At 52.0% G+C, this 14,050-nt stretch overlaps 1 protein-coding gene across 2 annotated transcripts in view; it reads left to right on the forward strand.

Annotated features, from left to right (window-relative positions):
- The window catches only part of ARHGEF18 (Rho/Rac guanine nucleotide exchange factor 18), an 87,331-nt gene that overhangs the window by 25,009 nt on the left and 48,272 nt on the right, over nt 1-14,050 (forward strand). The window contains exons 9-10 of one of the 2 annotated variants that reach the window (XM_012790728.3): nt 1,141-1,243; nt 1,413-1,557. In XM_012790728.3, coding sequence (XP_012646182.2) covers nt 1,141-1,243; nt 1,413-1,557 — 248 coding nt within the window. Of the gene's footprint in view, nt 1-1,140; nt 1,244-1,412; nt 1,558-6,530; nt 6,654-14,050 lie in introns of those variants that run through there. The other variant, XM_012790731.3, reaches the window with a different exon arrangement.

A 14,050-nucleotide genomic window follows, 5' to 3' on the forward strand; every position in this document is an offset into this window, starting at 1 on the left:
TGGTCCACTCTGCCCGGGCCCCTGCCCTGGGAGAAGGAGCTGCACTGCCCCCCGCCCCAATCAGGGCAATGATGGGAGCTGGTTGGGCTTTCATACACCCTTGGAGGATAGTGGAAGACTTCCTGGAGGAGGTGACAGTTCCAGCAGGGTTCTGGTGGAAGAACAGGAGTTTGTCAATATGTGCAGATGAGGATGAAGAAAAGAAAACAGAACTGCCCGGCTTAGGCGGTGGCGGCAGGGTGGGGCTGGGAGGACGGCAGGTGGGAGAAGCCAAGGAGTGCAGACTTTATCCTCAAGAATGGTGGGGTTTGGGGCATCACCAGTTCTGGTGACCACAGACAGGGCTAGGCGTCTCAGACTCCCTCCTTCTCTCTCTGTCTCAGTCACTCGTTCATTTAACAAACCTTTACAGATATTTGCAAAGTTCCAGGAGCCTTGAGGACTGGAGGAATGGATTCTCCCTGCAGGGAATAGATTCTGCCAGGGCTGTAACCGTGTCTGACTTGTTGGTCACTGACTTCGTCTTAGATATTTATTAAATGCGAATGTGCCAGCCATGCAGGGGAGGCGTAGCAGTGATCTGGCAGAAAATTGGATAGACTTAAAGGCAAATTAGAGATGGAACAGGGGTGGGGTGGGGTGTGAATTTGAGGGAGGAATTAGAAGTGAACAGAGGGCCAGGCTTGGTGGCTCACGCCTATAATCCCAGCACTCTGGGAGGCCGAGATGGGAGGATTGCTTGAGGCCAGGAGTTCAAGACCAGCCTGGGCAACATAGCGAGACCCCATCTCTACAAAAAATAGAAAAATTAGCTGGGTGTGATGGTGCACGCCTGTAGTCCCAGCTACTCAGGAGGCTAAGGCAGGAGGATCGCTTGAGCCTGAGTGACAGAGTGAGACCCTGTCTCAAAAAAAAAAAAAAAAAAGTGAACAGAGCCAGGATTTCCAGGCTGCCCGGACCTGCAGAGGGACTGAAGCTTGAGATGGTGTTGCATTCCCCTCTGCAAACCCAGTGTCCCGAAGCTCGTGCACCAGGAGGCCACAGGGAGACAGGTTGCGGGTGGATTCCAGGAGTGACCCGCAGGGTTGCCTCAGAATGGCCTGCAGCCTCCTCTAATAGACCTTCCCCGCCACCCCCCAGGAGCGAGGACGGTGCCGGCAAGAACGAGAAGAGTGAGAAAAGCACCGGAGTGAGGCGCAGGCTGAGCTGCCTCCGAAGTCGAGTCACCAGGCAGAAGGAGAAGGTGGGGGGCTGGGCTGGAGGGGGCTTCCTCTTCCTTCCCAGCTTGGCAGGGTGCCCTTGACCCAGGCCCCCTGGGATTTTAGCCCTGGGGGGCGGGGGGCTGGGTGCACAGGCATAAGAGGACCAGCCCCTGCAGAGGCCACCCTGAGCCCTGCCTCCGTCCCGTGCAGGTGAAGAGCCCGGTCCAGCTGAAGGAGAAAGGCCAAGATGCTCGGGAGAAGCGGGAGTGTGTCGCCGGGCACCAGCTCGTGCAAGGGACCTTCCTCAGCCACTCCAGCTGCTGCCCCCTGTGTGGCAAACCCTTCCTGAGCTCCGGTAAGTCCAGTGGCCCCATCCATGCCCCCGAGGGCATGGATCTCAGCTTTTACCATTGCAAGACTCCTCCTGCATACCTGGACCTGGCCGGGTAAGAGTTTGCAGGGGCGGCTGCGACAAAGTGCCACGTCCCCCATGGCTTGAATGTTGGGCATTTATTGCCTGACATTTCTGGAGGCTGGAAGTTTGAGATGAAGGTGCCAGCAGGGCCGGGCTCCATCTGAAGGCACCAGGGAAGGGTCCGTTCCAGGCCTCTGCCCTGGCTTTGGGCAGCACCTTGTCCTGTGACCGGGTAACTCCAATCTTCACACTGCGGTCTCCGTGTGTGTGTGTGTGTGTGTGTGTGTGTGTGTGTGTTTGCGTGCCTGAGTCCTAACTTCCCCTGCCTATAAGGACACCGGTCATATTAAATTAGGGGCCCACCCTATGGCAGTGTGACCTCATCTTATTTAATTACATCTTCGCTGACCCTATTTCCAAATGACATCCCGAAGGATTTGGGGGAAAAGGGCTGTAATGTAGGAACTGGGGGGGTGGGTACAATTGAACCCAGAATAGGTGGTTTTCTGCCTCCAGGGGCTCTTGGTAATTGTGGGGTGAGGGTGGCTACTGTCTCTGCTTAGGAAAGAGTACTGGATTCAAGAAATCCCAGATGGAGATGGCTCTGGTCATTGCTGGTATTTGGAACGTTGCCTTTTTGAAAACAAGCTCTGCTTTGAAAGGAATGGACGGGAGGCGGCGGCAATTGCATGGTAGAAAAAGATGTGCGTGCAGTTTGCAGCGGGAATCCAAACTGTGACCCTGGCAGGCAGGGCTCAGGCTGGTTCAAGGTTCCTGGACCTCAGCACTGTTGACATTTGGGGCCATAGGAGGGGGCTGTCCTGTGCATTTAGAATGTTGAGCATCACCCTTGGGTTTCACCCACTAGATGCCAGTAGCAACCGTCCCTCCTCTCCCTCCTCCAGTTGTGACAATCAAAAATGCCTCCAGACATGGCCAAAAGTCCCCCTGCGTGGGTGGGAGCAGAAGTGCCCCAGGCAAGAATCAGTGGGGGCTAATGAAATGGCGAACAGACCTCAGGATAAGCCTAGCCCAAGCAGTGAGGGCATCATCACCATGGGGCAGGTGCCTCCAGTCACCTGAGCTGCAGGTTTTGCATTCCTTGACTTTACCCACAACACCCATGGGTATTTTCCTTCTTTCTCACACATCCCTTTCTGGAGCACTGTTGTTTTGGGTGTTTTTTTTTTTTTTTTTGAGACAGTCTCACTTTGTTGCCCAGGCTAGAGTGAGTGCCGGGGCGTCAGCCTAGCTCACAGCAACCTCAAACTCCTGGGCTCAAGCGATCCTCCTGCCTCAGCCTCCCGAGTAGCTGGGACTACAGGCATGCACCACCATGCCCGGCTAATTTTTTCTATATATATTAGTTGGCCAATTAATTTCTTTCTATTTATAGTAGAGACGGGGTCTCCCTCTTGCTCAGGCTGGTTTTGAACTCCTGACCTTGAGCAATCCACCCACCTCGGCCTCCCAGAGAGCTAGGATTACAGGCGTGAGCCACCGCGCCCAGCCTGGAGCACTGTTTTGCCAGCTGTGGGACTGTGGGTCTCCCGCCAGTGGCTGCTGCTGTCAAGGGTGTTCCCTTTGGGGCTTTCCTTCGGTCGGGCATTCCCCAACCGGCTTTGGAAACTCTGGGCTGGCAGAGTCTGGCTTGGGCTTTGCAAAGTGCCCTACCAGCGTCAGCATTTTGAAGTCCTTCATCTGAAGCAGCAAGTGGCTTCCTGTTTCTCCTGGCATCCTGTTCTCTTCCGCGGGGGTGGGGCGCAAGGTTTGCTGGATCTATCTTAGGCATCTGATTCAAGGGGCAAGTGGGAGGTTGGAAGAAGGAAGGGGTGAAGGCAGAGATTTGGAACCAAAACTGTGCACAGAGCAGGTGCCAGAACCAGGCTGAGCGCATGTTCTCCCTTGGAAGATGGATACATACCCAATTCTATATTCTTCTAGTTTGTTAGATGCTTTACATTTTTGTTTTATTCATTTATTTAGAGATAAACAAATATTTGTGTGTTTTTAGAGATGTTTTATTTATTTATTTTAGAGATGGGGTCTTGCTCTGCTGTCCAGGCTGGAGTGCAGTGGCATGGTCATAGCTAACCACAGCCTCAAACTCCTGGGCTCAAGCCATCCTCCCACCTCAGCCTCCTGAGTAGCTGGGACTACAGGTGCACAGCAACATGCCTGGCTAATTTTTTAATTTTGGGTGAAGATGGGGTCTCACTATGTTGCCCAGGTTTGTCTAGAACTCCTGAGCTCAAGGGATCCTCCCATCTTGGCCTGCCATAGTGCTGGGATCACAGGCGTGAGCCACCATGCCTGGGTGATACTACATTATCTTTAATCGTCCTGTCTCCCCAGTCTCTCTGATCTGTGAGAGTCTGTCTGTCTTTCCCTATTGTTCACGACTTCAAGATGGACAGTCTTGAGAAATACTAGCCAGGTATCTGGTACAGTATCCCCCAAGCTGGGTTTTTCTGATATTTGCTCATTATCAGACAGGGGTAATGAGTTTGGGGAACCTTCTTGTCTCATCCTATCAGACGGGACATGCTGTCCACAGGACATCCCTGGCGATGTTAACCTTAATCACCTGGTTAAGATAATGTCTGCCAGGTTACTATTTTTCCCTTTCCCTATACTATTCTTTGGAAGTGAGTCACCGCAGTGACTATCAGAGTGGTGTGAATCAAATTCTCCCTCCTGAAGACATCATGTGATTTTCAGGACAACCCTTTGAGATCAAGGAAGATTTGAGTTTGTGTAAAAGAAATGATGTGAAAAAAAAAAGAAAAGAAAAGAAATGATGTGTTAGGCCAGGTGTGGTGGCTCACACCTGTAATCCTAGCACTTTGAGAGGCCGAGACAGGAGGATCGCTTGAGGCCAGGAGTTTGAGACCAGCCTGGGCAACACAGTGAGACCGCATCTCTACAAAAAAATAGAAAAATCAGCCGGATGTGTTGGCGCCTGTAGTCCCAGCCACTTGAGAGGCTGAGACAGGAGGATCGGTTGAGTCCAGGAGTTTGAGGTTGCTGTGAGCTATGATGACAACACTGTACTCCAGCCTGGGTGACAGCGTGAGACCCTGTCTCAAAAAAAGAAAGGAAGGAAGGAAGGACAGAAGGAAGGAAAAGAGAGAAAGGTTGTGGGTGGCACTTAGCATGGTGTGTCCCTCTGCTCTGACCATGGTCCCCCCTCCACACCCGTGCCAGAGCCAGAACGCCTGAGTCTCATTCCAACAGGCGGAGAACAGGGACTCTCCAGCTATAACTTGCCACAGGCCTACCTGCCATCAGAGGTATTCAAAGCCGGACAGTAAGTTAAACAGAACAGAGGATGAGTCACACCTCAGGTAATTAGGGAAGGTGGGTCTCCATGGTAAAGCTGGGACGCTCAGTGACAAGCCCTATTGACCTAACACCATTCCAGACAGTCCTGTTCTGGGCTTGACCATTGAGCTTCTTCACGGTCTGACCCTGTCTACCCTCCACCCTTCCTTCTCTCCCACTACTCAGTCACCCTGAGGTCCCGTGGCTGCCCGTGCACACCACCTGTGTGTTGCTCATTCATTTTCCGGAACTCCCTCTGCTACCTGACTCTTACCCTGTAAGACAAAGCACGGCCCCACCCCCACCCCACCCAGGAAGCCGGAATTAGGCTGCTTGAGTCTGAACGTCTCTTTGGCCAGTTGCTCTCAGCTGAGGGCCATTTTGTTCCTGCCCTGGGGGACATTTGGCAATGTCTGAGGCATTTTTGCTTGTCAGGACCCAGGAAGCTACTGGAATTTGGTGGGTAGAGGCCAGAGATGCTGTTCAACATCCTCCAATGCACAGGACGCCCCCAACCGCCACCCGGTTACTGACTAACTGCCCCACCAGTGGGGGACCCGGCCTGGACAAGTAGCCTCCAGGCTGCGATGTCTGATGGTCCCTGTGGCTGGTGCTGGGGGCAGTCTCTGCCTGTCCACACTTGTCAAACAGCAGCTTGTGTGTAGGTGGGGGTGTGGGGGTCCGGCATGTGTTTGGCATGTGTCTAGCAAGTGTTTCAGCACCTGTTTGGGGGTATCTGACAGCATCCATATTGGGGGTCTGTGGTGTGTATTTTGGGGTGTCTGATGGACCCAGGTGGGATATTTGACATATTTTGTGACACCTGAAAGCTTGTTTTGGGTATCTGATGGCACCTGCTTGCATGTCTAATATGTGTTTGGGTATTTGATGGCACCGTTGTTGGGGGGTCTGAGACCACCTGATAGGTCTATGACTCATTTTCTCCCCAGACCCACCTTTCTGCAGTCTAAGCTGCCCCTTCTGCACAAGCGACAGACCCCACACTCTTCATTTCTTGGACTGCCCCCCTCAGGCTTCCCGCCACCAGCGTCGTCGTGTTAGCTACCCCCAACCCCAGCGAGCCTCCAGGAGCCCGCTGACTCTCCTCCTCCATGCACCTGTCCATTGCTCCAAGGCACCCCCCAACCCCGCTGCGACCCCCGCCAAGAAATCCCCTAACCCAGATGTCCTCCGCAGGACAGCCCCGCTCATCACTCAGGCCTCCGTTGACTCCCCCAATCCCGCTGGGTTCCCCCCAACCCCGCTGTCCCCCAAGGACCCCCAAGCCTTGGGGTACCCAGGCCCTCATTGACCGCCCCCCATCCCCCCAACCCCGCTGACCCGTCCCTGAAGGGTCGCCCCCACCCTCGCCGCAAGCACCCTGCCCCTTCGGTCCCCGCAAGGCCGAGCGGACGCCCCCACCCCGCCCCCGCGTTCAGTGGGACGACGCCAACTCCCCAGGGCGACCGCCCCGTCCGTAAGCCACGCCCCGTCCGTAAGCCACGCCCCGCGTCGGGGCACGCCCCTCTGGCCCCGCTTCGGGGGGCGGCGCCGCGCATGCGCCGCTCACCCCGCGCGGCTTCCCGCTTCCGGCTCGCACTGCGGGAGACTGTGGATCCGGGGAGGCCCGCGGAGGCGGCGCTGGCGGCGGCGGCGGCTGCCAGAGTGGCCGGGGAGTGGGCGGAGAGCGGCCTGCAGGCGACCCGGCCGAGGTGAGGGCGGCGGGGCGGGCCCGAGGAGCTCGGGGCTCGGGGGGAGGCCTCGGCCCCCCACCTCCCACGGGGGCGGCCTGGGGCGCGGGACCCTCCCCCTGCCGGGGCTGCGAGCCCGGCTTCCCGCCGCCCGGTGCGCTCCCCCAGGCGGTGGACGGGTGTTCCGGCTCACGGCGCCCCTTCGGTGCGCGGGGCTGCAGGTGGCCGGCGCAGGGGTGCAGGGTGCAGGGGTGCAGACGCTGCCCGCCGGCCCTGTCCGGGCCCCAGGCAGCCCCGGGGCGCTGCAGCCTCCCCTCCTCCAAGAGAGGAGAGAGAGAAAGGTCACCCGGGCTGCAGCCTGTGCTCCTCGTTCAGGAAGGGGCGCCCGGGGATGGAGTGATCCCCCCACTGCACCCAACACGGTAATACCTCGGGCCTTCCCAGGAGAACCGCACACCCCGGAGCAGACGACCTCCTCCCTGCCAGGGAGCTTTTGGGTACAAAAAAGTGCAAAGTGTGTGTGCTTTCTGGTCTTTCTGACTCCTCTGTTCCAGTTTGACTTTTGCATAAGAACTCAGCTGGTGCGTTCCTTGCGGACAGGAATGAGAAGCGCTTCCTTGGTCCTTGTGTGTTGTGTAACAGCTGTAATCTCTTTTACCTGTTGGCTCTGTTGAGATGGAAGCCGTGGAAGGGGTGGCTGGTCTGGAGGGTAAAAAGTTTCTGGAAGTCTTACCAGCAAAGAACACACCTCATTTGGTCTGTCTTCTGGGAGGTCGAACTCCAGCCAGTACCTTTGAAGGGCCAGAAAGAGTTCACCACAGTGTGGACAGCCCGATGGCCGAGGGCGTTTGGGTTCTAGTCCCAATTCCACCACCTGTTAGCCGTATAACCTTGCTAAGCCTCAGTCTTCTCATCTTTGAAATGGGAATAAGGATTGGTGGGGGATTCTATGAGATAATCTGTGTAAGGTGCATGGCATATGGTGAACTCTCAATCAGTGTTATCCTGTGCATATGTGCATGCTCCCAGGACTGTATTTTGAGGTCGACATTCCAAGTAATGAAAAGTCTCGAAAATTTGAGCAACTCCGTGCTTGTTTGGACTGGGCTAAGGTTTATGCCTTATCAATAGTTTGCTATTTCTGTGGGTCAACAAACTCTTCTGAGGAAAAAAAAAAATGAAGATATTTGTTGTAGAGCAAATAAGTGCAAACAGCTAGAAGGGATAATAAGTTCCATTCTTGCAAACATAATTCGATTTGGTTTTGTGTAGCTTATTTTTATTTTTTTCTGAAATTGGTGTGTGGCTGTAATTTTTAAAAATTTTTTAATTGACAGATAATATTGTATATGTTGTGCACAACATGATGTGTTCTTGAAAAATGCAAGAGGAGTGGATGTTAAGTGCTCTCAACACAAAAATGATAACTATGTGAAGTGATGCATTTGTTATTAAGCTAGATTGAACCATTCCGTGATAGATATATACTTCAAAGCTTGTTTTATTTTCAAATGGCATACCTTAGAGGAACGGAAAAGAGATTTTTTTTTTTATTGTTTTCTCTCTGTTTTTTTTGACTTGAGAATGCCCCTACTTTGAAAGTTGTGCATACATTGTTTCTGGCCTCAGCAGTGGTATAATTTGCATTCTTGTCACACAGTAGCAATTACAGGGCTGCAAAGCCATTGCTGGCCAGGGCTGTGGTGACCAGCTCAGCCTCCCTAGATGTTTACCCACCACATGTTTAACATAGTTCTGATCCTATGTCAAGGTCTTCTTCATTCTCACTCATCCCGGGTCCTGTTACCGTTTCTTCTGTTACCGTTTCTTCAAACTCCATCTGTGACTTTCAAAACATTTTCCTCTCTAGCTCTCTTAAATAATTGAAAGCCCAGAGACCTTTATTAAGTCTAACCAATTGTAGTTTCTTTGTTATTTGTTAGGTGAACTTTCCTTGCCCCCTCCCCCATTGGTCAAGAGCTACTGTGTTTTGAAAACCTTCTCTCCAGGTGCAAAACAATTCCAGTCCAGGCTCTAGAGCTGCCTGCAGGAATTTTTTGTGGAGTAGGAATGTGGCAGACCAGGTGAGGGAGGAAAACTGGTTAAAATAATGTCCTCCTGGAGGTCTCAGTGACTCGAAAATTAAGTTGTGTGTAAACTAAATTTAGCTTGTTTGTTTCTCTGCTTTTGTTCGTGGATAGAGTCATAGTTTCAACTGAGTATGGAATTGTAGTTGATTGTGTTTAAAGTATCAGACACACTGATTTATGAGCATATCTTGAAATAAAAATACTCTAAAAGTATACATTTAACACATTGTGGATGGTTACATTTTAAATTCATGTCACTTTTAAAAAATAATATAGCAGCATTGTTGAGATATAATTTGCATATCATAAAATTCACCCTTTTAAAGTATATGATTCAGGGGCTGGGCATGATGGTTCATGCCTGTAATCGTAGCACTCTGGGAGGCCGAGATGGGAGGATCACTCAAGGTCAGGAGTTTGAAACCAACCTGAGCAAGAGCAAGACCCCGTCTCTACTATAAATAGAAAGAAAGTAATTGGCCAACTAAACATATATATAAAATTAGCTGGGTATGGTGGTACGTGCCTGTAGTCCCCGCTACTTGGGAGGCTGAGGCAGGAGCATTGCTTGAGCCCAGAGGTTTGAGGTTGCTGTGAGCTAAGGTGACGTCATAGCACTCCAGCCCAGGCAACAAAAGTGAGACTCTTGTCTCAAAAAAAATAAAATATGCTCGAGGTCAGGAGTTCAAAACCAGCCTGAGCAAGAGTGAGACCCCGTCTCTACTATAAATAGAAAGGAATTAATTGGCCAACTAATATATATATATATAAAATTAGCCGGGCATGGTGGTGCATGCCTGTAGTCCCAGCTACTTGGGAGGCTGAGGCAGAAGGATTACTTGAGCCCAGGAGTTTGAGGTTGCTGTGAGCTAGGCTGATGTCACGGCACTCACTATAACCTGGGCAACAAGTGAGACTCTGTCTCAAAAAATAAATAAATAAATAAATAAAAAATAAAATATACGATTCAGTGGTTTTCAGTGTATTCACAGAGCTAGGCAGCTGTCGTGGGTAGCTATTAAATAATTCCAGGATGTCTTATCAGCTCGTCATTCATGTGTGTGGGTTTCTGGAGGAGTTAAAATCAAAAGAAAGATTCAGGTCTGGGCCAGCGACCCCTCCATTGCGGCGCGGATGGGAGCAGGGAAGGACGACATCAGATTACTTGGCAGGAGTCTAGTCTCATCCTGCTTTGCAAGGACATCCAGCGATGCACTGTTTACGGATAACTCTGATTTGCTAAGGTTCATTTGAAGAGTGAAATTGCATTGAGAATGAATAATAAATCAAGAAGTCATTTACAGTAGGGCCTAGTAGTCTCAGTTGTCCCTTTACGAGGGGGACAGGGACGGTAACTGATCGGATAGAGTGGCAGCCAGAATGTAAGCGTCCTTGGCCGTTAGAAGCAGTGAGGGAGTGAGCTAGACGGTGCTCACAGAGCCAGGTGTGGTGGCGATTCATGGTGGGTCCTTGTGACTCTTTGTGGTATCCACTTGGGGGCTCCTAACTGGAGAGTTTTAAGAGCAATGGGAAGATGGAAAAATTGGGACCCTTGTACACTGTCGCTGGGGGTGTAGAATCGTGCAGCTGCTTTGTGAAACGGTCTGGCCGTTCTTCAAAAGCTTAAACATAGGGCCGGGCGCGGTGGCTCACGCCTGTAATCCTAGCACTCGGGGAGGCTGAGGCAGGTGGATTGCTCAAGGTCAGAAGTTCGAAACCAGCCTGAGCAAGAGCAAGACCCTGTCTCTACTATAAATAGAAAGAAATTAATTGGCCAACTAATATATATATATATATAATTAGCCGGGCATGGTGGTGCATGCCTGTAGTCCCAGCTACTCGGGAGGCTGAGGCAGGAGGATCGCTTGAGCCCAGGAGTTTGAGGTTGCTGTGAGCTAGGCTGACGCCACAGCACTCACTCTAGCCCGGGCAACAAGCGAGACTCTGTCTCAAAAAAAAAAAAAAAGCTTAAACATAGGATTCACATGTGACCTAGCGTTTCCGCTCCTAAGTGTATGCCCAAGAGAAATGACAATGTGGGGCTATACAGAAACTCATATCTGAATGTTCAGCGTTGTTCAGAAGAGCCAAAAAGTGGAGACAGCCCACATGTCCATCAGCTCAGGAATAGATCAGTAAAACATGGCCCATCCACACAACGGAATATTACTCAGCAACGAAAAGTAATGAAATTCTGATACGTGGATGAACCTTGGAAACACAGTGCTCAGTTTAAAAAGCCAGTCCCAAAAGGATACATGTTGTGTGATTCTATTTGTAGGAAATGTCTGGAAGAGGCAAATCCATAGAGACAGAAAATGGATTCGCGGTTGCCAGGGGCTGAGCAGGGGGTCATGAATGGGGAGTGACTGCTGATGGGGACAGGGCTTCTTTTTGTGGGTGATGAAGACATTCTAAAATTGATCACGGCATTAGGTGTACAACTCTTTGAATATACTAAGAGCCATTGAATTCAGCACTTCCAAAGGGAGAATTGTATGATATGCAAATTCTGCCTCAATAAAGCTGTTAAAAAAGAAAGAGATGAGATGAAAACTAGCAGCACAATGGCAATAGCTCTGGGCATGGGACAGGATTTTAAGGAATGGATCGAGACTGGGTAGCCAGAGGCCCGTTAGGAGTTGGCCCGAACAGACACAAGAACAATGTGGAGAGAGGGCAGAATCCAGATAGAGTTAAAGGTAGATGCAGTGGGGCTTAGTTGGCAGTGTGGAAGGGAGGAATCTCTTCCAGTGGCTCCAGCAGGTGTGGGGTCCCGGCCGGGTAGATGGCGACACTACAGGTCATCAGCTGGTAGAGCTCCTCTGTTGCAGCACGGGCTCCCCGACTGCCTTGGGCCCCTCTCTAAAGATATCTTGGGCCAGGTGCTGTGGCTCACAGCTGTAATCCCAGCACTTTGGGAGGCACAGGCAGGAGGATCGCTTGAGATCAGGAGTTTGAGACCAGCCTGAGCAAGAACGAGACTCCATCTCTACAAAAAAAAAAAAAAAAAAACAACAGAAAAATTAGCTGGGCATGGTGGTGTATACTTGTAATCACAGCTACTTGGGAGGCTGAAGCACGAGGATCACTTGAGCCCAGGAGTTTGAGGCTGCTGTGAGCTGTAATTGCACCACTGCACCCCAGCCTGGGCAACAGAGTGAGACCACCATCTCTAAAAAAAATAATAATAATAAAAATAAATTGAAAAATAAAGTTACCTTGCACTGGAGAGATAAAAAGTTGTGTCCCTTGCCCCTGGATCAAACATCTCTTCTCCCAGCCTCCCCCCATCCCATCCCAAAAGTCTTTCAAGGCTCAAGAACGCTAAAGAGACCGGGTGCGGTGGCTCACGCCTGTAATCCTAGCACTCTGGGAGGCCGAGGCGGGCGGATTGCTCCAGGTCAGGAGTTTGAAACCAGCCTGAGCAAGAGCAAGACTCCGTCTCTAGTATAAATAGAAAGAAATTAATTGGCCAACTAATATAGATAGAAAAAATTAGCCGGGCTTGGTGGCACATGCCTGTGGTCCCAGCTACTCGGGAGGCTGAGGCAGGAGGATCACTTGAGCCCAGGTGTTTGAGGTTGCTGTGAGCTAGGCTGACGCCACGGCACTCACTCTAGCCTGGGCAATAAAGTGAGACTCTATCTCAAAAAAAAAAAAAAAAAAAAAAAAAAGAAGAAGCCCTTCGGAGCCCGTCAGGGACCCTGAGGTTATAGTGCTCTGGGGTGGAGGGGGATGGGGCACAAGGAGAGTGAGCCGGGCACAGTCACCACCTGCCAGAGGTGGTTGGGAGAGGGAGGAAGGAACGAGGAAGAGAACCGGCAGCCGAGTGACTCGAGATCCACCCAAATGAAAATGGAGCACATCAAATCTGCCAGCAGAGTGTGATCTGGTCGGTGCGCTTATGCGACTAGAGGCAGAACCCAACAGCGGCCCCCACGTCCTTGCAGTCCTCGGGGCTGCCCTGGCCACTCCCAGCAGGCACCAGCCGTCTGGTCCCAGCCCCGGCACATTGCGCATAGAGAGTGGAGTGTCCCTGCAAAGGCCGGAGGGGCACAGGGGTCTCTCCTCTGCTCTGTAATTTACAGCCGGCCTCTCACGCCACTTTGATCTTGTGACATCATCGCGGCCCGTGTGGTAGGCAGAATAACAGCCCCCCGAAAGACGGCCACCTCCTGATCCCCAAGAACCCAAATCTCTTCCCTTATGCTACAGAATGGACTCTGCAGATGGGATTGAGTTAAGGACCTCAGGATGGGAGGTCACCCCGGACTATGAGGGGGGGCCCAGCGTCAGCGCAGGGTCCTCCCACGAGGAGGTGGCAGGGTCGGAGGAGGCAGAGGGACCGGAAGATGCTGCTGGCTACGGAGGGGGAGGAAGGGCCCCCAGCCCAGGGATGCGCCCAGTTTTCTTCTTTGATGCTTGAAAGTCCAACCTTCCAACCTGACTTGGGAAGCCCCCACACCCGCCCCACCTCCCCTCTTCTTCCGCCCTTTCCTTCTGTTTCTGACGCCCCAAAAGGCCGCCGTCCTTCCCCCGTCTTGGACCTGTCCAGGCGCCTTCTCGGGCTGGGCCCAGGAGCACAAAGGTGGTAGCACACAGTGGGCCACACGGGGCTCCGGCGCCCTTCTCTGGTTGGGAGATGCCCCCCAAACTCTCTCCTTCTCAGTTTCTTCGTCTGTAAAACCAGAAACCTGACGATGCTGCGTATTTCATAGGGTTGTTATGGTTTGTGGAGTGCTCAGCAGTGCTAGGGTGTGTTCGTTCCTTCATTCATTGTTTAAAATAAACTTCCTTAAAAATGAAGTGCAGCCACAGCAGTTGGCTCCAGAAGTTTGAGGAACAGTTGTGAGTCACATCTTATAAATGTGAGCCTTTTAAGTCAGCTCTCCCTGGCTTGGAGGATCAGAAAGATAAAATCCCTTTTGCTGTGTCTCCCTATCCCAGAATTTTCCAAAAGCGTCAGTCAAGGGGAATGGCGCCCCAGTGTCCCCACCTGCCGGGGACAGGCCCGCTGTCCACAGAGTCAGCCTTGCTGCTGCTGTTTAAAAGCGGGATATTATAGTCCACATAACGTGAAAGTCACTCTTTCACTATATACAGTTCAGTGGCTTTTAGTGTATTCCCGGAGTTGTGCAGCCATCAGCACTGTCTACTTCCAGGACATTTTTTTCATCACCCCACAGAGAAATCCCACAGCCCTTGGCTGTCACTCCCCACTCCCTGCCCTCCCAGCCCCTCGCAGCCCTGGCCCTGCTTTCTGTGTCTGGATTTGTCTGTTCTGGACATTTCCTATCTGTGGAGTCCTGCAAAAGGAGCCTACGG

This window comes from Microcebus murinus, chromosome 27 (assembly GCF_040939455.1).
Source record: "Microcebus murinus isolate Inina chromosome 27, M.murinus_Inina_mat1.0, whole genome shotgun sequence".
In the NCBI taxonomy this organism is placed as follows: domain Eukaryota; kingdom Metazoa; phylum Chordata; class Mammalia; order Primates; family Cheirogaleidae; genus Microcebus; species Microcebus murinus.